This window comes from Mesoplodon mirus, assembly GCF_964341445.2.
Source record: "Mesoplodon mirus genome assembly, chromosome: 17".
Taxonomy (NCBI): Eukaryota; Metazoa; Chordata; class Mammalia; order Artiodactyla; family Ziphiidae; genus Mesoplodon; species Mesoplodon mirus.
The window spans coordinates 23,536,351-23,557,881 of record NC_138993.1 but is presented as its reverse complement, the minus strand read 5'-3'; the positions used below and the strand labels follow the sequence as shown (position 1 = coordinate 23,557,881).

General features: G+C 42.1%; 1 protein-coding gene across 3 annotated transcripts in view; it reads right to left on the bottom strand.

The window, feature by feature from the left end:
• The window catches only part of EPSTI1 (epithelial stromal interaction 1), a gene marked incomplete at its 3' end in the record, with an annotated part of 102,983 nt that overhangs the window by 67,057 nt on the left and 14,395 nt on the right, over window positions 1-21,531 (bottom strand). For all 3 annotated transcript variants that reach the window (XM_082601925.1, XM_082601926.1, XM_082601924.1), the window contains exons 2-5: window positions 20,646-20,704; window positions 18,217-18,300; window positions 13,894-13,967; window positions 5,969-6,052 (exon numbers count right to left, since the gene is read on the bottom strand). In XM_082601925.1, coding sequence (XP_082458051.1) covers window positions 5,969-6,052; window positions 13,894-13,967; window positions 18,217-18,300; window positions 20,646-20,704 — 301 coding nt within the window. The remainder of the gene's footprint in view (window positions 1-5,968; window positions 6,053-13,893; window positions 13,968-18,216; window positions 18,301-20,645; window positions 20,705-21,531) is intronic.

Below are 21,531 nucleotides of genomic sequence, written 5' to 3'. Positions count from 1 at the left end.
AAATCCACAGGCATGGAAATGCGGGGGCTTTCACCTAAGAATATGGTGACATAGGCACAGGGAAATGAGAGAAGATGAATGGATGGGACCTGGATAGAACACCAATAACAGAAAAACAAGCAGAGGAAAAGGATCCGGATGAAATCCAGAGGTGTAGGACAAAGTACTATTTAATAGTTACAATATTACAAACAGTTTAGATAAGTTAGGAACTGAAGAGTCTCCACTGGGTTTTTCAACTAAGAGCTCATTAGTCATTCTTGGCTAGATAAATACCAGTGAATTACTAGAGACAGAAGTCAAACTCAGCCCACCAAGCAACAGGTGAAGGTGAGGACTCAAAGAAGGTAAGTTTCTAAGCTAGCTGAGCTCAGCATCACCTGGGGAACTTTGTTTAAAACAGAGATTTTTTTTTTTTTTTTTTTTTTTTGTTCAGGTGATTTATAAGGAGTCAGTCTACATACTGGCATGTAGGAACCCCACTGTGGTAGAAAAGGCTTTCAAGAAGCTGAGCTGTGATGCTTGGGGGGGAGGAGTTGAAAGCAAACCAGAACAGAGACACTTTGTTTTTAAGATGAGAGATTTCAGTATGATTATACCCCAAGAGAGAAAAACAGAAACAACAAGAAAGCTACAGGAGAGGGCTTCCCTGGTGGCGCAGTGGTTGAGAGTCCGCCTGCCAGTGCAGGGGACACAGGTTCATACCCCGGTCCGGGAGGATCCCACATGCCGCGGAGCTGCTGGGCCCATGAGCCATGGCCGCTGAGCCTGCGCGTCCGGAGCCTGTGCTCTGCAACAGGAAAGGCCACAACAGTGAGAGGCCCGCGTACCGCAAAAAAAAAAAAAAAAAAAGAAAGAAAGCAAGATACAGGAGAAAAGGAGGGTTAACGGATGGAGCAGCAATGTTCCCGGGGAGATGGAGGAAAGATGGGATGGGAAGCACGGGTGGGAGAGTCCATCATAGCAACAAGGAAGAGCACTTTCTTATTCCTGCTGAGACGAGACGGGGGCAGAAACAGCAAAGGAAGAGTAAGGAAACAGAAAAATATAGGTGCTTCCAGCCTTGTGGTCTTTATTCACTAGAAGGTGGGAAATGAGGTCATGTGCTGAAAACGAGAGGTGAGGATAAGAAGAATGTGAAAGGAGGAAGATGTCGGTAATTAGAGATGAGCCTAGCCTGCAAAGGAAAGTTCTGTGCACTAGGAATTGTTAAAGACCCAGCTGGGAGGGAAGCCCAGCAATCTCGTGTGACAGGAAGAGCCAGTGTGTTTTTTCTCCAGCAACCCAGTTCATGTGGGTTTATTTAACTTAGAAATAAATTAAACCAATCCAATTCATGTGTAAAATAAAAATCCTCTCTGCCTTCCACACAAGAGGTTGAAATAATAGTATAGTCAAATGAATTAGGGCACTTCTTTACATGTATAATTAGGTCAGGGCACCCTTTTTCACTGCTTACTTAGTGCTACCCATTGTACAAAGAGATTTGCACCTATTGTATCCTTTAGTCCCACCAGTCCCATTATTATATTATTATACCCATTTTACAGCTAAGGAAAGTGAAACATAAAGAAGCTTACAGCTTACCCTTTTAGTACTACATCTGCATTTCAGAGATATAATTAACATCCCAACATTACAGGATTAATTAATGGGGTCAATTAATGGGACCCTACTGCATTCCAACAACCAGAGGCTTAATGCCCACACCAGCTCATCCACAAAGAAATGCATGATGTAGGAACCATATTTCTGGGAAATACTTGAAAGTTTTGTTTTGTTCCTTGAAAGTTTTAAGAAATGGAAACTTTTCCCAGTTTATAAAAACAATACTGAAATAATTTCCTTGATGTTGAGTTTTATTCCTAAAACTGTTTTTAAACTGTTAGCCCTCGCTAGTACTTGTTTCCTAGAAATAATAATAATAATAATAATAATATTAATAATAATACCCTAAGAGGTTGGGAGAATCAAATGAAAGAATTTGTAAACTATATAGCCCTATATAATATGATTTCAAACATATGAGGATCAAAGGCAGAATAAGATGAATCCAGGAGGTAGGGAGGGTCTTTGACATGGAATTGGAGATTTTTATTTTTTAAGTTTGTGGGCATTATGAAAGTCTGGAAAAAAATCAAATTATGACTCTGCCATACAGATCTCCAGGAAGAAAAATTAATACACATTAAAACCACATGAGTTGTATTAGTTTTCTATTGCATGAACTTAATAGCTTAAAACAACATAAATTTGTTAATAATCTTACAGTTCTGGAGGTCAGAAGTCCAAAACGGGTCTAACAGGGCTAAAATAATATACTGATGTTGAGGGAAATTGGCAGACTCCAGTACCAGTAGCAGCTGTTATGTCCACAAGGCTTTTAGGTAGCTAGCAATATGAGTCCCCTCCAAAGACTACAGCAGGGACTTTACTTCTTTCTACCCCTACAATATGCACTCTATTTCCAGAATCACATCTTCTGTTTGCATGCTCTGCTATCCTAAGATGTCAGTCATCTATTTGTTCAGTGTAGGAGTTAGGGGTACCACAGTTATGGTTTTGTAGCTCCTACCCATAGGTTTAGTCTCTTTTATCCAATGGCCTTTCTCTACTTCAAGCCAACAATGGCAGGCTCAGTCTTTCTACTGCTCCATCTCTTCATGCTCTCAATCTTCTCTCTCCCTCTTCCAAGTTAAGGACCCTTATGATAACACTGGACCCACCTGAAAAATGCAGGATACACTCTCTCTACTTGAAAGTAAGTTGATGAGCAACCTTAATTCCACCTGCAAACTTAGCTCCCCTTTGCCATGTAACAGAACATCTCCCTAGGTTCCAGGGATTAGAATGTGGAAGAGGAGGGGAGGGGGCATTTTTCTGCCTACCACATGGGTTGTAATCTATTTTTAAATCAGTAAGTATCAGACACATAATGTGCCAGATAATTCATAAAATCCTTGCCCTCGCTGCCAAGCCCTCTGAAGCTTGGTTTGGGAATGTGGCGGGGCGGGGGGCGGAGGCAGTGAAAGGAGGACCTCTTTCCTTTCGGGCAAAGCAGTGGTGTGCTGATAAGCTTAACAACCAGCTTTAGCAGGGAGGAGGAGGGGAGGTTGATTTGTAGCATTTACTGATTTCTGTGGTGAAAATACTCCTCATGGTCAGTTTCAGTCTACCAACATGAAGTCCGCTAGCCCACAAAATAGAACAATCCACTCTCATGAGCCAGGACAAGGAGGCCCCAGTACACCACTGGAAGAATACATAACATCAACATACTCTAATGTAGGGAATACAAGTTTAACTGAAGCGTCCCAGTGGCCTCTCCAAAGTTCCCCTTAACCCACAGGATTAACTCTTCCTGGATCCCATTGACATGATCAGAGGCTAAAGAGCTGGCTGCCTTTCATACCTTTGTGCGTATTAAGGATCCATATGTGCTGGCAGGGAGTACAGTTTACTCTCCCCTCACTCACACACAGGTGGTGACCAATCAGAAAGAGACCCAGTGTTCCCTGGTGACCCCTCCTGGGAGAGGACAAAATGAAGGTCAAGGGGGATTAAGACCAAGAGGCCAAGTTAGAGGTTCTCGGGTGGCAATAGGCTCTTGGATTTGACTTGGCTCACAGCTCCTGGACAGCAGCCATGTGCCTAAGGGGGACGGTGATATTTTGTAAGCTGGTGTCCATGTGTGTGTTTGCTGTGCATTTTAAGGAATAAATGCTCCATAAGCACAGCCATTATCGCTTCCCTTGGCCATTTTCACACTGGCAATGTGAAGTATGCCATTTCTAGGTGGCTAATGTCCACTTTTCTTTTATATGACATAAGCTATTAAATGGGCTCACATCTGGTATGAAAAGCAACAGATTTATATACAACAGGGAGAGCTAGGTCAGGGTGGCAGTCCGGGCCAATTAGCCAGAGAAATCAAGTCTGTGGAAGGACCAGAGTGGGCTGCTCCTTCTCTTGTAAGGCAATTTAGATTAATGCTCCTCAAACCAGTATGTGTACAAGAATCACCTGGGGAGCTTGTTAAAATGCAGGTTCTGTTTCAGAAGGTCTGGGGTGGGATTTGAGATTCTGTATGTCTAATAAGTGATATCAAGGCTGCTGGTTCAAGGACCACATTTTGAATGGGATGGATCTATACGTAGCAACTCCCTCTCCCCATCTCTCACTTTTGGACAAATTTATACCAATAATCATTACACTTGTCATGTTAGAAAAGCCAACCCAGTTAAGGCTTCTGTAGTTAATGATTTCTGTACATCTGATGTTACAGTATAACTTGGAAAAGGAGGGAATGCTGCTTTTACTCAATGTTAAAGAAAACTGTTTCAGCCACTAACATTTCTGAATAGTATACATAATTTGACCAAAGAAAAAATGAGCTATAAATGACCCACAAGCCAGCCATTTATGGGTATTAAATGACAACTAATAAATCACTTTTAGGATGAGTTTACAACACAATTCTTTAGGATCTGCAAGCCCCTTAATTAGATTTGATGATTTTCTTAGTTGAACCTGAAATACAGAATGATTATGCTATATAAAGGGAATACCTTCTCTACAATCACAAGACTGAAGTGTGAACCTTCCTTTGAAAGAAAAAATGGGGCAGGGGTGGGGTTGAATGGAAAAGAGTGAGGAACAGAGAGGTAGAAAGAGAGAGAAAGGTTTTAAAAAGTTATTATGAGAATTTTTTCAACGAAGGTATAATAGATGATGACTTGGAAGTGAGCTGCTGAATCAAATTTAGTAAACAAAGTGCCTATACTCTTTTTTTTTATACCTCCAGCATTTCAATTCCTCATGTGTAAGTCCAATCTTATCTCTACCCCAGAGCCTACATCTTTACAGATGTAGCATCTCTACAGATGTAGCATCTCTACATCTACACATGTTCCCAGCCTTGAGAGACAAGGAGGTGGGGCTTACAGACTCATTTTATAGGAACAGTTCAGAGAGGGGTAGGGGCCTGTCCAAGGTCACACAGCACAACAGGACACCTGGCAAGAAAGACTTAGTTTGCTCCCCAGCCAGGTAGAGAGCTCCTCGGGGAAAGAAAAGACTAACACTCTTGCACATTCCACAAGCCACCAGCTTTGGGCTTCATTAATTCTAGTAAAAATATCTATTGCTTGGTAACCAGGTTTAAATTTTGACCAACACTCAATCTTTAAGAGGAAAAAAAGAGAAGGATGAAGAGAGATACAGACAGCAAGAAAAAGAATTGTGTTTTCATGACATAAACCTGCAGCAGATGTCATAACTTGGTCATCGGTGATTCAACCTCTTGCCCCCAGACCTCCAACACTTAAAACCTACTACAGCTTAGGACTTTGTGGGGAATGGGAGCAGGAGTGGGGGGGGGGAATGGGGATAGAAGAACAGTACATTCTTCCTTCTCTAGCAGATGATCATTTTTAAAAGATTCTTCCCCCCAATCCCCTGAAAGAGTATCAAAACTAAAAACATCAGTTTGAGGTTTGAAATAGATCATATCACTAATACTGAAATGTAAATGCATGCTTTTTCTTTATCAGTGAGAGAGGTATGTTCACCTATTTAACACTCACCCTGGAAAATTCAATATTTGGATATAAATATGATGGTGTACCACTGGTGGCCATTGTTACCAACTGCTGTGCCTTCTGGCCAAATACACAGCTACTCCTTTGATCACTTACCTGGGAGGCGAGAGTGTGATGACAAAGAACTCTAGCTCTGACATCAGTCAGACTGGATTCAAACCCTACTTCTGTTTACTGGCTACGAGTCCTTGGTCAAGTTATCTAATCCTCTGTCAGTTTCATTTGAAAACTTGGGTAATAAGAATATTATACACTTCACAGGCTCTTGTGAGGATTAAACACTTTGTATATGAACAGTGTCTAGAGAGAACCTGGCCCATCAGAAGCCCTCAGTAAATGCTGACTCACCATTCTCTCCAATGTCTTACCTTTTCTCTCTGAACTGCCTTCATTTTTTGGATTTCGGCTTCTTCAGCTTCCCTCTTGATTCTTATATATTCTTCTCTTTTTAGCTAAATTGTATTGAGATTACAGAAGACAAAAAGCAGTTACTATTTTTCAGTCTGAACCAATGGAACACAAAATTATGATGAAAGGAAGAGCTTCAAGATGGCGGAAGAGTAAGACATGGAGATCACCTTCCTCCCCACAAATACCTCAGAAATATATCTACATGTGGAACAACTCCTACTGAACGCTGGCAGAAGACCTCAGACCTCCCAAAAGGCAAGAAACTCCCCACATACCTGGGTTGGGCAAAAGAAAAAAGAATAAACAGAGACAAAAGGATTGGGACGGGACCAGCACCAGTGGGAGGGAGCTGTGAAGGAGGAAAGGTTTCCACACACTAGGAAGCCCCTTCGCGGGAGGAGACTGTGGGGGCAGAGGGGGGAAGCTTCGGAGCCACGGAGGAGAGCGCAGCCACAGGGGTGCGGAGGGCAAAGCACAGAGATTCCCACACAGAGGATGGGTGCCGACCAGCACTCACCAGCCCGAGAGGCTTGTCTGCTCACCCGCCGGGGCGGGCGGGGCTGGGAGCTGAGGCTCGGGCTTCGGAGGTCGAATCCCAGGGACAGGAAAGGGGTTGGCAGTGTGAACACAGCCTGAAGGGGCTAGTGCGCCACGGCTAGCCGGGAGGGAGTCCGGGAAAAAGTCTGGAGCTGCCGAAGAGGCAAGAGACATTTTCTTGCCTCTTTGTTTCCTGGTGCACGAGGAGAGGGGATTAAGAGCGCTGCTTAAAGGAGCTCCAGAGACGGGCGCGAGCCACGGCTAACACCGCGGACCCCAGAGATGGGCGTGGGACGCTGGGGCTGCTGCCGCCACCACGAGGCCTGTGTGCGAGCACAGGTCACTGTCCACACCTCACCTCCCGGGAGCCTGTGCAGCCCGCCACTGCCAGGGTCCCATGATCCAGGGACAGCTTCTCCGGGAGAACACACGGCGCGCCTCAGGCTGGTGCAACGTCACACCAGCCTCTGCCGCCGCAGGCTCACCCCGCATCCGTACCCCTCCCTCCCCGCGGCCTGAGTGAGCCAGAGCCCCCAAATGAGCTGCTCCTTTAACCCCGTCCTGTCTGAGCAAAGAACAGACGCCCTCAGGCGACCTACACGCAGAGGCGGGGCCAAATGCAAAGCTAAAGGAGGAGCTGTTCGAACACAGAAGAGAAACGGAAATCTCTACCAGCAGCCTCAGGAGCAGTGGATTAAATCCCCACAATCAACTTGATGTACCCTGCATCTGTGGAATACCTGAATAGACAATGAATCATCCCAAATAGAGGTGGACTTTGGGAGCAATGATATATATTTTTTTCCCCTTTTTCTCTTTTGGAGAGTGTGTATGTGTATGCTTCTGTGTGTGATTTTGTCTGTACAGCTTTGCTTTTATACCATTTGTCCTAGGGTTCGGTCTCTCTCTTTTTTTTTTTATAGCAGTGTTTTTAGCACTTACTATCATTGGTGGATTTGTGTTTTGGTTAGGTTGCTCTCTTCCTTCTTTCTTTTTATTACTTTAAAAAATATTTTTTAATTATTATTTTTATTTTTTATTTTAATTTAATTCTATTTTTTTCTTTCTCCCTTCCTTCCTTCCTTCCTTCCTTCCTTCCTTCCTCCCTCCCTCTCTCTTTCTTTCTTTCTTTCCTTCTCTCCCTTTTTTTCTGAGCCGTGTGGATGACAGACTCTTGGTGCTCCAGCCAGGAGTCAGTGCTGTGCCTCTGAGGTGGGAGAGCCAACTTCAGGACACTGGTCCACAAGAGACCTCCCAGCTCCACATAATATGAAACAGCGAAAATCTCCCAGAGATCTCCATCTCAACACCAAGACGCAGCTTCACTCAATGACCAGCAAGCTACAGTGCTGGACACCCTATGCCAAACAACTAGCAAGACAAGAACACAAACCCACCCATTAGCAGAGAGGCTGCCTAAAATCATAATAAGGTTACAGACACCCCAAAACACACCACCAGACGTGGTCCTGCCCACCAGAAAGACAAGATCCAGCCTCATGCACCAGAACACAGGCACTAGTCCCCTCCACCAGGAAGCCTACACATCCCACTGAACCAACCTTAGCCACTGGGGACAGACACCAAAAACAACGGGAACTACGAACCTGCAGCCTGTGAAAAGGAGACCCCACACACAGTAAGTTAAGCAAAATGAAAAGAAAGAGAAACACACAACAGACGAAGGAGCACGGTAAAAACCCATCAGACATAACAAATGAAGAGGAAATAGGCAGTCTACCTGAAAAAGAATTCAGGAGAATGATAGTAAAGATGATCCAAAATCTTGGAAATAGAATGGAGAAAATACAAGAAACGTTTAACAAGGACCTAGAAGAACTAAAGAGCAAACAAACAGTGATGAACAACACAGTAAATGAAATTAAAATTCTCTAGAAGGGATCAATAGCAGAATACCTGAGGCAGAAAAACGGATAAGTGACCGGGAAGATAAAATAGTAGAAATAACTACTGCAGAGCAGAATAAAGAAAACAAATGAAAAGAATTGAGGACAGTCTCAGAGACCTCTTGGACAACATTAAATGCACCAACATTCGAATTATAGGGGTCCCAGAAGAAGAAGAGAAAAAGAAAGGGACTGAGAAAATATTTGAAGAGATTATAGTTGAAAACTTCCCTAATATGGGAAAGGAAATAGTTAATCAAGTCCAGGAAGCACAGAGTCCCATATAGGATAAATCCAAGGAGAAAGACACCAAGACACATATTAATCAAACTATCAAAAATTAAATACAAAGAAAAAATATTAAAAGCAGCAAGGGAAAAACAACAAATAACATACAAGGGAATCCCCATAAGGTTAACAGCTGATCTTTCAGCAGAAACTCTGCAAGCCAGAAGGGACTGGCAGGACGTATTTAAAGTGATGAAGGGGAAAAACCTACAACCAAGATTACTATACCCAGCAAGAATCTCATTCAGATTTGACAGAGAAATTAAAACCTTTACAGACAAGCAAAAGCTAAGACAATTCAGCACCACCAAACCAGGTTTACAACAAATGCTAAAGGAACTTCTCTAGGCAGGAAACACAAGAGAAGGAAAAGACCTATAATAACAAACCCAAAACAATTAAGAAAATGGTAACAGGAACATACATATTGATAACGACCTTAAATGTAAATGCATTAACTGCTCCAACCAAAAGACATAGACTGGCTGAATGGATACAAAAACAAGACCCGTATATATGCTGTCTACAAGAGACCCACTTCAGACCTAGGGACACATAAGAATGAAAGTGAGGGGATGGAAAGAGATATTCCATGCTAATGGAAATCAAAAGAAAGCTGGAGAAGCAATTCTCATATCAGACAAAATAGACTTTAAAACAATGACTACTACAAGAGACAAAGAAGGACACTACATGATGATGAAGGGATCAATCCAAGAATAAGATATAACAATTGTAAATATTTATGTACCCAACATAGGAGCACCTCAATACTTAAGGCAAATGCTAACAGCCATAAAAGGGGAAATCGACAGTAACATAATCATAGTAGGGGACTTTAACACACCACTTTCACCAATGGACAGATCATCCAAAATGAAAATAAATAAGGAAACACAAGCTTTAAATGATACATTAAACAAGATGGACTTAGTTGATATTTATAGGACATTCCATCCAAAAACAACAGAATACATTTTCTTCTCAAGTGCTCATGGAACATTCTCCAGGATAGATCATATCTTGGGTCACAAATCAAGCCTTGGTAAATTTAAGAAAATTAAAATCATATCCATTATCTTTTCCAACCACAATGCTATGTGACTAGATATCAATTACAGAAAAAATCTGTAAAAAATACAAACACATGGAAGCTAAACAACACACTATGTAATAACCAAGAGATCACTGAAGAAATCAAAGAGGAAATCAAAAAATATCTAGAAACAAATGACAATGAAAACACGACATCCCAAAACCTATGAGATGCAGCAAAAGCAGTTCTAAGAGGGAAGTTTATAGCATTACAAGCCTAGCTTAAGAAAGAAGAAACATCTCAAGTAAACAATCTAACCGTACACCTAAAGCAATTAGAGAAAGAAAAACAAAAACATCCCAAAGTTAGCAGAAGGAAAGAAATCATAAAGATCTGATCAGAAATAAATGTAAAAGAAATGAAGGAAATGATAGCAAAGATCAATAAAACTAAAAGCTGGTTCTTCGAGAAGATAAAATTGATAAACCATTAGCCAGACTCATCAAGAAAAAACGGGAGAAGACTCAAATCAACAGAATTAGAAATGAAAAAGGAGAAGTAATAACTGATACTGCAGAAATACAAAGGATCATGAGAGATTATTACAAGCAACTCTATGCCAATAAAATGGACAACCTGGAAGAAATGTACAAATTCTTAGGAATGCACAACCTTCTGAGACTGAACCAGGAAGAAATAGAAAATATGAACAGACCAATCACAAGCACTGAAATTAAAACTATGATTAAAAATCTTCCAAGAAATAAAAGCCCAGGACCAGATGGCTTCACAGGCAAATTCTATCAAACATTTAGAGAAGAGCTAACACCTGTCCTTCTCAAACTCTTCCAAACCCATTCTACGAGGCCACCATCACCCTGATACCAAAACCAAAGATGTCACAAAGAAAGAAAACTACAGGCCAATATCACTGATGAACATAGATGCAAAAATCCTCAACAAAATACTAGCAAACAGACTCCAACAGCACACTAAAAGGACCATACACCATGATCAACTGGGGTTTATCCCAGGAATGCAAGGATTCTTCAATATACGCCAAGTCAATCAATGTGATACACCATATTAACAAACTGAGGAGAAAAACCATATGATCATCTCAATAGATGCAGAGAAAGCTTTCAACAAAATTCAACACCCATTTATGAAAAAAACCCTCCAGAAAGCAGGCATAGAGGCAACTTACCTCAACATAATAAAGGCCATATATGACAAACCCAGAGCCAACATCGTTCTCCATCATGAAGAACTGAAACCATTTCCTCTAAAATCAGAAACAAGACAAGGTTGCCCATTCTCACCACTCTTATTCAACATACTTTTGGAAGTTTTAGCCACAGCAATCAGAGAAGAAAAAGAAATAAAAGGAATCCAAATTGGAAAAGAAGTAAAGCTGTCACTGTTTGCAGATGACATGATACTATACAGAGAATCCTAAACATGCTACCAGAAAACTACTAGAGCTAATCAATGAATTTGGTAAAGTAGCAGGATACAAAATTAATGCAGAGAAATCTCTTGCATTCCTATACACTAATGATGAAAAATCTGAAAGTGAAATTAAGAAAACACTTTACCACTGCAACAAAAAGAATAAAATATCTAGGAATAAACCTACCTAAGGAGACAAAAGACCTGTATGCAGAAAATTATAAGACACTGATGAAAGAAATTAAAGATGATACCAGCAGATGGAGAGATATACCATGTTCTTGGATTGGAAGAATCAACATTGTAAAAATGACTATACTACCCAAAGCAATCTACAGATTCAATGCAATCCCTACCAAACTACCACTGGCATTTTTCACAGAACTAGAACAAAAAATTGCACAATTTGTATGGAAACACAAAAAACCCTGAATAGCCAAATCAATCTTGAGAAAGAAAAATGAAGCTGGAGGAATCAGGCTCCCGGACTTCAGACTATACTACAAAGCTACAGTAATCAAGGCAGTATGGTACTAACACAAAAACAGAAATATAGATCAATGGAACAGGGTAGAAAGCCCAGAGATAAACCCACGCACATATGGTCACCTTTTCCTTGATAAATGAGGCAAGAATACACAATGGAGAAAAGACACCCTCTTCAGTAAGTGGTGCTGGGAAAACTGCATAGCTACAAGTAAAAGAATGAAATTAGAACACTCCCTAACACCATACACAAAAATAAACTCAAAATGCACTAAAGACCTAAATGTAAGGCCAGACACTATCAAACTCTTAGAGGAAAACATAGGCAGAATACTCTATGACAGAAATCACAGCAAGATCCTTTTTGACCTACCTCCTAGAGAAGTGGAAATAAAAGCAAAAATAAACAAATGGGACCTAATGAAACTTAAAAGCTTTTGCACAGCAAAGGAAATCATAAACAAGATGAAAAGACAACCCTCAGAAGGGGAGAAAATATTTGCAAATGAAGCAACTGACAAAGGATTAATCTCCAAAATTTACAAGCAGCTCGTGCAGCTCAATATCAATAAAACAAACAACCCAATCCAAAAATGGGCAGAAGACCTAAATAGACATTTCTCCAAAGAAGATATACAGATTGCCAACAAACACATGAAAGAATGCTCAACATCATTAATCATTAGAGAAATGCAAATCAAAACTACAATGAGATATCATCTCACACCAGTCAGAATGGCCATCATCAAAAAATCTACAAACAATAGTTGCTGGAGAGGGTGTGGAGAAAAGGTCCAACCGTCTTGCACTGTTGGTGGGAATGTAAATTGATACAGCCACGATGGAGAACAGTACGGAGGTTCCTTAAGAAACTAAAAATAGAACTACCATGTGACCCAGCAATCCCACTACTAGGCATATACCCTGAGAAAACCGTAATTCAAAAAGAGTCATGTACCACAATATTCACTGCAGCTCTATTTACAATAGCCAGGACATGGAAGCAACCTAAGTGTCCATCAGCAGATGAATGGATAAAGAAGATGTGGCACATATATACAATGGAATATTACTCAGCCATAAAAAGAAATGAAATTGAGTTATTTGTAGTGAGGTGGATGGACCTAGAGTCTGTCATACAGAGTGAAGTAAGTCAGAAAGAGAAAAACAAATACCATATGCCAACACATATATATGGAATCTTAAAAAAAAAAATGGCCATGAAGAACCTAGGGGCAAGATGGGAATAAAGACACAGACCTACTGGAGAATGGACTTGAGGATATGGGGAGGGGGAAGGGTAAGATGGGACAAAGTGAGAGAGTGGCATGGACATATATACACTACCAAATGTAAAACAGATAGCTAGTGGGAAGCAGCCACATAGCACAGGGAGATCAGCTCGGTGCTTTGTCACCACCTAGATGTTGGGATAGGGAGGGTGGGAGGGAGGGAGAGGCAAGAGGGAAGAGATATGGGGATATATGTACATGTATAACTGATTCACTTTGTTATAAAGCAGAAACTAACACACCATTGTAAAGCAGTTATACTGCAATAAAGATGTTTAAAAAATTATGATGAAAGGCAAATTACAGTTTTTTTGGTGCTATAGCACGCCATGATTATAGGTTGGTTCTTCGAGCTACTTAGGTCACAGATGATGGTCAGGCCACATCTGCTGCCCATGAAATTTCTTTGTGTTTCTTCCTTGGTATCTGTCTTTCTGTCTCCACTGTACCCAACCCACCTCCACCAGGTTGGAGAGAAGAAAGGGCAGGTAATTTTTCCTGATTATAAAACTCAGAGTTCACTGTTAAAAAAAAAAATTGCTGGAATCTTAAAAAATTTTGTAGTACTTTCAGCACTGGATTGGAGTAAACAGATCCGTGTTCTTGGAACCTGAATATTCTAAATATAGTAGAGACTTAAACTAGGGGGGAAAAACCCCTTTACCAAAGGTCTCAGTGACTGATAGACAGCTTGGGTGAGAATTTGCAATATTTATCCCTTCACTTCTCACATCCTGACTTCTTTGATTTTTGAGACTTTCTCTTGCAGTTTGTTTGAAGGTTTTATGCTTTTGCTAAAGTTACTGTGTTATTTCATGGTTACTTTGAAAGTGCTGGTACTGCAATTTCTTGCCAAATTTAAGCTAAAAGAGATGGATTCTGACCTTTTTCTGGTATTTAGATTGTATCAGTTGAAGTTGTTGTCTCTGCCTGACTTCAAACTCTGACTGGTTTCCACCTAAGGAAAAAAAAAAGTCCTAAAGGTGAAATATGAACGTTAAGCAGAATTGTCAGCCATCAAAGACTAATTAAATACATAGTAAGTCTACACCATGAGTTTCTTTAACATTTTCTTACCCCTTGAAATAAGGACATAACTGAAACCGAGTCCCCCTACAACCGAGTTCCTCTGCCGAGTTTATGATTAACCTCCACCCAAAACGTTACTCCCTTTCTTGTCCAACACCTGTTCTCCTCAAGATTAAGGAGTATCAAAGAAAAGGGGGAACTGTAACTGAGCAAGACCCCATGGGTTCTTCCCGGGACAGACCCCTCCCCTGTATCCTCTGCTTTAGCTCCTCCGTGAAGCACCTAGAGAATAGTACCTGATGCACATTTCCTGAGTTGTTTTACAGATGCTAAAACCAAATGGAAGATGTAAGCACGTGATGACCATGAGCACATAGCCCCCAAGCCTTCTGGAGCCTAAGGATTGACCAAGTTAACCCCTGTGACACAGCCAGCCCTGTTACCTCACTGTCAACCAATCAGAATTGTGCACAAGCTGATCACTCCCCTCCCTCACCTGGCCTTTCAAAATGCTTTCCTGAGACCCATCGGGGAGTTCAGGTTTTTTGAGCACTAGCTGTCCCCACCTCCTTGGCTGATGATGCCTTACTGCACTGCACTTCCCTTCATCACAACCCAGCGTCAGTAGCTTGGCTTTACTGCGCATGGGTGAGCAGGCCCAAATTTGGTTCGGTAACATAACCAGTTTTTTAAATAAGACATTAAACAATAGTAATTGCAAAAAAGAGAAAGAGCTGGACAGAAACATAAGGCCATATTCCCCCAAGAAGAGTACAGTGCTACTAAGGTTTTTCAATCATGTAGGTATTCAAGTTTTTCTTTAGACTGTAATCACGCCTGAAGGTCCACGCTAAATAATAAGAAACAGTGCTCTGGACATTCCAGAACATTCTTTCTGCTAGAGTATGACCATTCCTTAACCTAATAAAGATGGTGATCAGTGATGCTTCCAATGTTTTTCTTCTTCTGACTCTATTGCCCTGTATTCAAGTAGTGAAAGCTCAGGAAAGCCTCAGAGGTCTTGCCATGAGACGAGTAGACAGTCTTTATAACCCAGTTTTTAAAAGTACAATGGGAATATTCTAATTAAAATTGATTGTCAATCCATACTATTTATTGTTCTTTTCTTTAGGTATTCAAGAGAAAAATATGGATGTTAGGTCATTCATCTGCTCTCTCTTAAACCTATAATAACTGGGGTCTAGAAATCCTTGCAATTTGATAATCATCTAAGAATTACTGTTTAGGGATTTCTCAGTGTTTATGCAAGCTTGGCGTGCATATTTTAAAGATTCCTTTGAAATAATTCTCTGGTGATTTGGTCACTAAAAGTGTCAGTTCTCTGAACGATTCACTTGCACAGAAGATGCAGTAAAACAATTTGCATTCATCATAGTTGTTATAATTGAACAGATAAAGACACCACAGAGACTTCTGAGTCCCAGAAGCTCTATAATACCTGTTTGGTCTTGGCCCTAAGGAAAGAAACAGTGAGGGCTATTGAGGCTTTTATCTAATGTTACAGCCACTTTCAGTATCTCCTAGAACCATTCCAATATTTTTACGGGGTGGAGTAATAGAGGAGGAGTTGAGAATTTAAAAATGGAGAAAGTTGGACGTTCCTGGCAGTCCAGTGGTTAAGACTCCATCCTTCCACTGCAGGGGGCGTGGGTTCAATCCCTCGTCAGGGAACTAAGATCCCACCTGCCGCGTGGCGTGGCCAAAAATTAAAAAATTAAATTAAAAAATAAAAATGGAGAAAGATGTATAAGCATTTGCAGGTTTTCTTTAAAACTCATCTCAAAGTTTAAAACATTCTAGAATTCTTTTCTACTCGCTACCCTCTTCCCCCTTGACCATTCCTAGGTACACCATATAGCAGAACTCCTGCTCTTTTTTGGTTAAGGCCCCAAGACAGTAGGCACCAACAACTCCAAATCCCCAAGGCAAGTGCTTGGCTCCCTAGGCAGGACCTGCAAGGGTGTAACTGAAAACCAGTTTGGGGAACCTTAATTGGCAACTACCTTCAGTCTATAAAAGAGGTTAGCTAGGTCAAAGGAAGGTAGAAATCAGAGAAAAGATGTCTTTGTGAATTTCATCTTCTCTGTGTATGTGTTTGGGGAAGGAGGAATCTTCACATCAATGTAAGTAAGAGAGGTTTAATGAAAATCACTTGAAGGGCTCAATCTGTGTCCCCAAGAGACCGAGGGACCTCGTGGACCCATGCTTAGGAAGGTCAGAACCAAAAGGCACATGGCTGTTCTCATGTGGCTACTCAGACTGGTCATAAAGAAGAGATGGCTGCAGGGTAAACGGCCTGTATCCCCAGAGTTTGTGGGAAGAATGCACAAGTGTTTCCTGCACTCCCAATCTGGTTGTCACGAAAAGAGAATGCCAATCTAAAGTCATCTTAAAGGGACTTGCCCTGGATTTCCCTGGCAGTCCAGTGGTTAAGACTCTGCACTTCCACTGCAAGGGCCACGGGTTCGATCCCTGGTTGGGGAACTAAGATCCTGCATGCCACATGGCATGGCCAAATAAATTAAAAAGGGCCTTGCCCATGTGGGCCACCCAGAGGTACAATGGAGCTCTACAAAGATAGTCCAGCTACCAAGAGCCAGTGGTGAAGCCAAGCACTGCCAGCAGGAAAAAGTATGATATCTATCAAGGAAGTCCAGGTGAGACATGGCCGGCAGGCAAGGAGGGACCCTGAAGAACTCCAAGAACCCCAGGGGTGAGATGCACAGTAAACACACACCAAAACTTGAAGAAACTGGGATCGGTGCACTATAGACCCTAACCTCTCCTTCTCCCTTTGACCCATGAGGGGTCAGAATCTGGGAACAGTGGAGTCAATAGTGAAAAATTCAGCCACACCCCATTTCCTTTGCCAACTTTCTATCCAAAATAGACCTGGGCTGGAGCAGGGAAGAAGCTTTCATCTCTATCAGTAACAGAGTTTTGACCAGTATTTAGGATTAAACTTAATTACTGAAATGACACTGATTTTACGCCTAGAATTAGCTGGACAACTTTATTATTTGAGACATACCAAAAAAATCTAACTTCATCCAAAGAACATAAGAAAAAGAAGACCCACATAGCTGGTGCGAGGGGGCCAGTTAGGAAGGACAAAGCTGTCTCCAGGTTCCACCCCTCAAATGCAGCTTATTCAGCAAAAAGGTGACACAAGATTAACCCCTCTCATGAAATACAGTGGGAGGAGGATGATACTACTACTTGCACTCACTAAATGATTAACAAATTAGGTTATTTTTACCTACATCTTGGAAAAAATACTTCCTGACACCTACTATGAGGGACTTCCCTGGCGGTCCAGTGGTTAAGACTCTGCACTTCCACTGCAGGGGGCGTGGGTTCGATTCCTGGTAGGGAAACTAAGATCCCGCATGCCACACAGTGCAGCCAAAATAATAAATAAATAGATAAAAAACACTGTGAGAGTAAGTGGCCTCTGACTCGTAACACATTTGTGTGAACTACATCTGTGGGAACTGTGTGTCCAGCCCTTTAAGCTCTCAGCTGCTTCTGGAAGAGAAAAGAGAAGATGTGAATGATTCCCATTAGAGAGCTTCCCTGTTGAATGATTCAAACACCAGGCAAAGGCAGCACAGACAATTCATCACACTGCCACGTGTTCCAGAGGCCCAAAAGTCTCTATTTGTGAATGAAAACACAGGCGATGTTCTCTATATACCCACCCTGTGTCCCCAGCCCACTCGCATCTTAGTGTTGGAATTGACTCTCCATTCATTCTTTTTCCCATAACCAGTTAACTGCCATGATTAATATGCTTGTGATAGCACTAATCTGGATGGGAGCAAAAGCTATGACAGGGCATATGCAGTGCCCAGGTAAGATTTCTTCAGAGCTGATCAACTAAGAGGCTCTAAATTACTTGGCAATTAAGCCATCCTTTTATTCCCACATAACTGTGGCATCATCCATTTGCTACTTGCAGAAAATCAGAAACAACGGTATACCTGCATACTTTTGACTTTAAGTGCATGTTTTGACATTAAATGCATTCCATTTCAAGCAACACAATGGTCCAATGACCTATAACGTACATTGAAAGACAGATGTGGGCAAGGTGCTAACAGGATCCTTGGGTGGCCCTGTCCTTCCGCATTCAAGCACCTGGCTTGCTGGCTTACCTAGCTGCGTGGGTGCCAGGTTAATGGGCTTCATCCTCTGTTGTTCCTTCCACCTCTCCAGGTCCTCCAGCTCTTTTGCAGCCACTAAGCCAGGTGAGAAATATCAAATCATCAATTATTAGAGCGTGAAAAGGGAACTGCTCCCTTGAAAGCATAACAGACCACCATCAGATGGACAATTAACTACATGCAAGCATGAGTGGACGAGATATCCAGGAAAGGAAGACACCACCCACCCACTCCTAACCCCTTGGGCTCACCCTAAGGCACTTTCTCTCCAAGAGTCTTCACAGAAGCTTCAAATTTGAAAACTGGGGCTTCCCTGGTGGCTCAGGGGTTAAGAATCCACCTACCAATGAAGGAGACACGGGTTCGAGCCCTGGTCCGGGAAGATCCCACGTGCCACGGAGCAACTAAGCCCGTGCACCACAACTACTGAAGCCCACGCACCTAGAGCCCATGCTCCGCAACAAGAGAAGCCACTGCAATGAGAAGCCCGCGCACCACAATGAAGAGTAGCCCCCGCTCACTGCAACTAAAGTATGTCCACGCGCAGCAACAAAGACCCAATGTAGCCAAAAATAAATAATTTATTTTTAAAAATTGAAAACAATCTGAACTCCTACTAAATAAAGAAGTTCAGTTTTTCCTCCCACTCTGGCATTTTTCAAACCCTATATCATTTAATGTTAAAAGTTTCCTATAGAGAGTGTGTGCAAAACATTCATGTGTCAATAAGAACTTTTCACACACAGTAAACACAAATCCCCATAAAATTCTAATGCCCGTATTCACTTGATTTTAAATATTCCCCAAGCTTAATGTAACCATGAGGAACGAGGCCTCTCAGATTCCTGGCACTTGGAACCACTAGGCTGAGCCTACTCCCTGTAGAGCAGTGCTCATTCCCCAAATATACACTGACTGGCAGCAGGGGGCGCCAGAGATACTAGTTCTGTTCTTCCAATGTATGCCCGAATCTCATTAGAAGTGATTATTTCAAACGTCCATTTATAATATTTTTTAACTATTAGAGGGAAAAAAACTTTCTGAAACATCTCAAAAATACAGACTGCACTGAGGCTTAAAGTCCTGTTAACTATTTAAATCAAAAACTTGTAAAACGCCAGAATCTTTGGGATTCCATTGGTCACCTGCAGGCAGTGCCCACAGTCACTGTGTTAGCATAGCTGTGATTGTCATATTCTGCACAGACTCAGGTGTACCACCCAGGGGCCTACCTGTCCAGTGGAGACCTTTATAGAGCTGCTTTCCTGCTGTGCCCTTATGTCCATTGGTCATTACAAAATTAAATTTCCTATTGAGATCAAGATAGGAGAGCACAGAATCTCAGTGCTAGCCCCACAGTTGACTTGAACAAGCCTCAGAACTTCTTTGTGAATTAAATGAACTTTAGTTCTCCTTCCAACTCTAAGGTATAATACTGTAACTTTAAAGGGCAGCATTTATTTTACTGTACAACTTCAGTTAAGCATGTTATATGCCCACTAGGTACAAGGAGCACAAAAACAAGTAAGATGTAGCCCCTGCCCTCAAAGAGCTTATAATCTAAAGAAGGAAAGTGAAGTCACGAATAAAAACAGCAGAGGGTAGACTCTGATAGTTACAAAATTATGGGAACACACAGAATGAAAAAAAAATTCCATTAAGAAGGAATGGGACAGGGACTTCCCTGGTGGCACAGTGGTTAAGAATCCACCTGCCAGTGCAGGGGACATGGGTTCGAGCCCTGGTCCGGGAAGATCCCATATGCCGTGGAGCAACTAAGCCCGTGCGCCACAACTACTGAGCCTGCACTCTAGAGACTGTGAGCCACAACTACTGAGCCCATGTGCCACAACTACTGAAGCCCACACCTAGAGCCTGTGCTCTGCAACAAGAGAAGCCACCCAATGAGAAACCTCAGATTTATAACCATGCAATGAGCTCTGCTATTAACACAGAGAAACAAATTTAGAAGCACTAAAATAGAATAATTTTAAAAGGTATAATTAAAACTGCCAAAGTTGGGTTTCCCTGGTGGCACAGTGGTTAAGAATCTGCCTGCCAATGCAGGGGACACGGGTTTGAGCCCTGGCCTGGGAAGATCCCACATGCTGGGGAGCAACTAAGCCCGTGTGCCACAACTACTGAGCCTGCACTCTAAAGCCCGTGAGCCACAACTACTGAAGCCCACGTGCTTAAAGCCCGTGCTCCATGACAAGAGAAGCCACTGCAGTGAGAAGCCCGCGCACCGCAACGAAGCGTAACCCTCGCTCGCCGCAACTAGAGAGAGAGCCCGCGTGCAGCAACGAAGACCCAACGCAGCCAAAAATAAATATTTAAAAAAATATGTAAAAAGTAACAAAAACTGTAGTTTAAAAACCAAAAAAATGAGAAGTATTTTGAATGGTAAATAAAATACATACTCCGTTGCATCTCATTTCTTCGTTTTTCATTTGGTACCATCAAGGTATATGCACCTGTGCTAGAATGAAGAGAAAAAAATCGATTATCATGAGAAATTATTAATGCATATAAAGCACCATAAATTCTTTCTGATAATATACTGTATTTATGATCATCACCATCAAATAGGTACTAGGAAAGATAATATTCCTCTTAAGACCCAGGTGTGTTCTTCTTACAATCTATCTGGTAAAGTAAAACAAGTGCACACGGCCACATATGGAAATATAAAGCAGTTGATGAAGAATGACAAGTGACTTCTTCAGGGTCAGCTCTTGGTAAACTGTCTTTGTAGGGATCCACTGTGCCTCCAGGTGGCGCTCATGGGCACATCCCTTTGAGATGACTGGCATTCTCTTCCATGTCACTCACTACAGGAGTACAGGAAACACACATTTTTGGCTCCCACAAACTGGGCGTAGGGGCCATTTGCAATGCAGCCACCTCCTCCTGATGACCCATCTGAGTGGCCAGATGGCCACAGTCTTGTGTTTTGGGGCTTTGACTTCTAGGCAGGGGTCCGTTGGGCCCCTCATTCTCCTGGGGACACAGGTCGGGGACAAACAGGAGTTCAGAGAAGTAAGAAGTCACTTCAATTCTCTGGGGTGCGGGGGTGGGGAGCGGGGACCAGGGAAGACTTCATTTAAGCAAAAATATTCACCACTAAGGTGCAAGAAGTTGTTACAATATTGTGAGCTTTTGAGGGCAGAAACTGTGCTTGAGGGATCCATATAGGCCCAGCCCCTGGCACAAAGTAGCTGCTTGATGAATGTGGGCTGAATTGAAATGAAATGATGCCAGAGACCCAGTCCGTGAGTCTGTGCTGGGGGGTGGCTCTTTGTGATG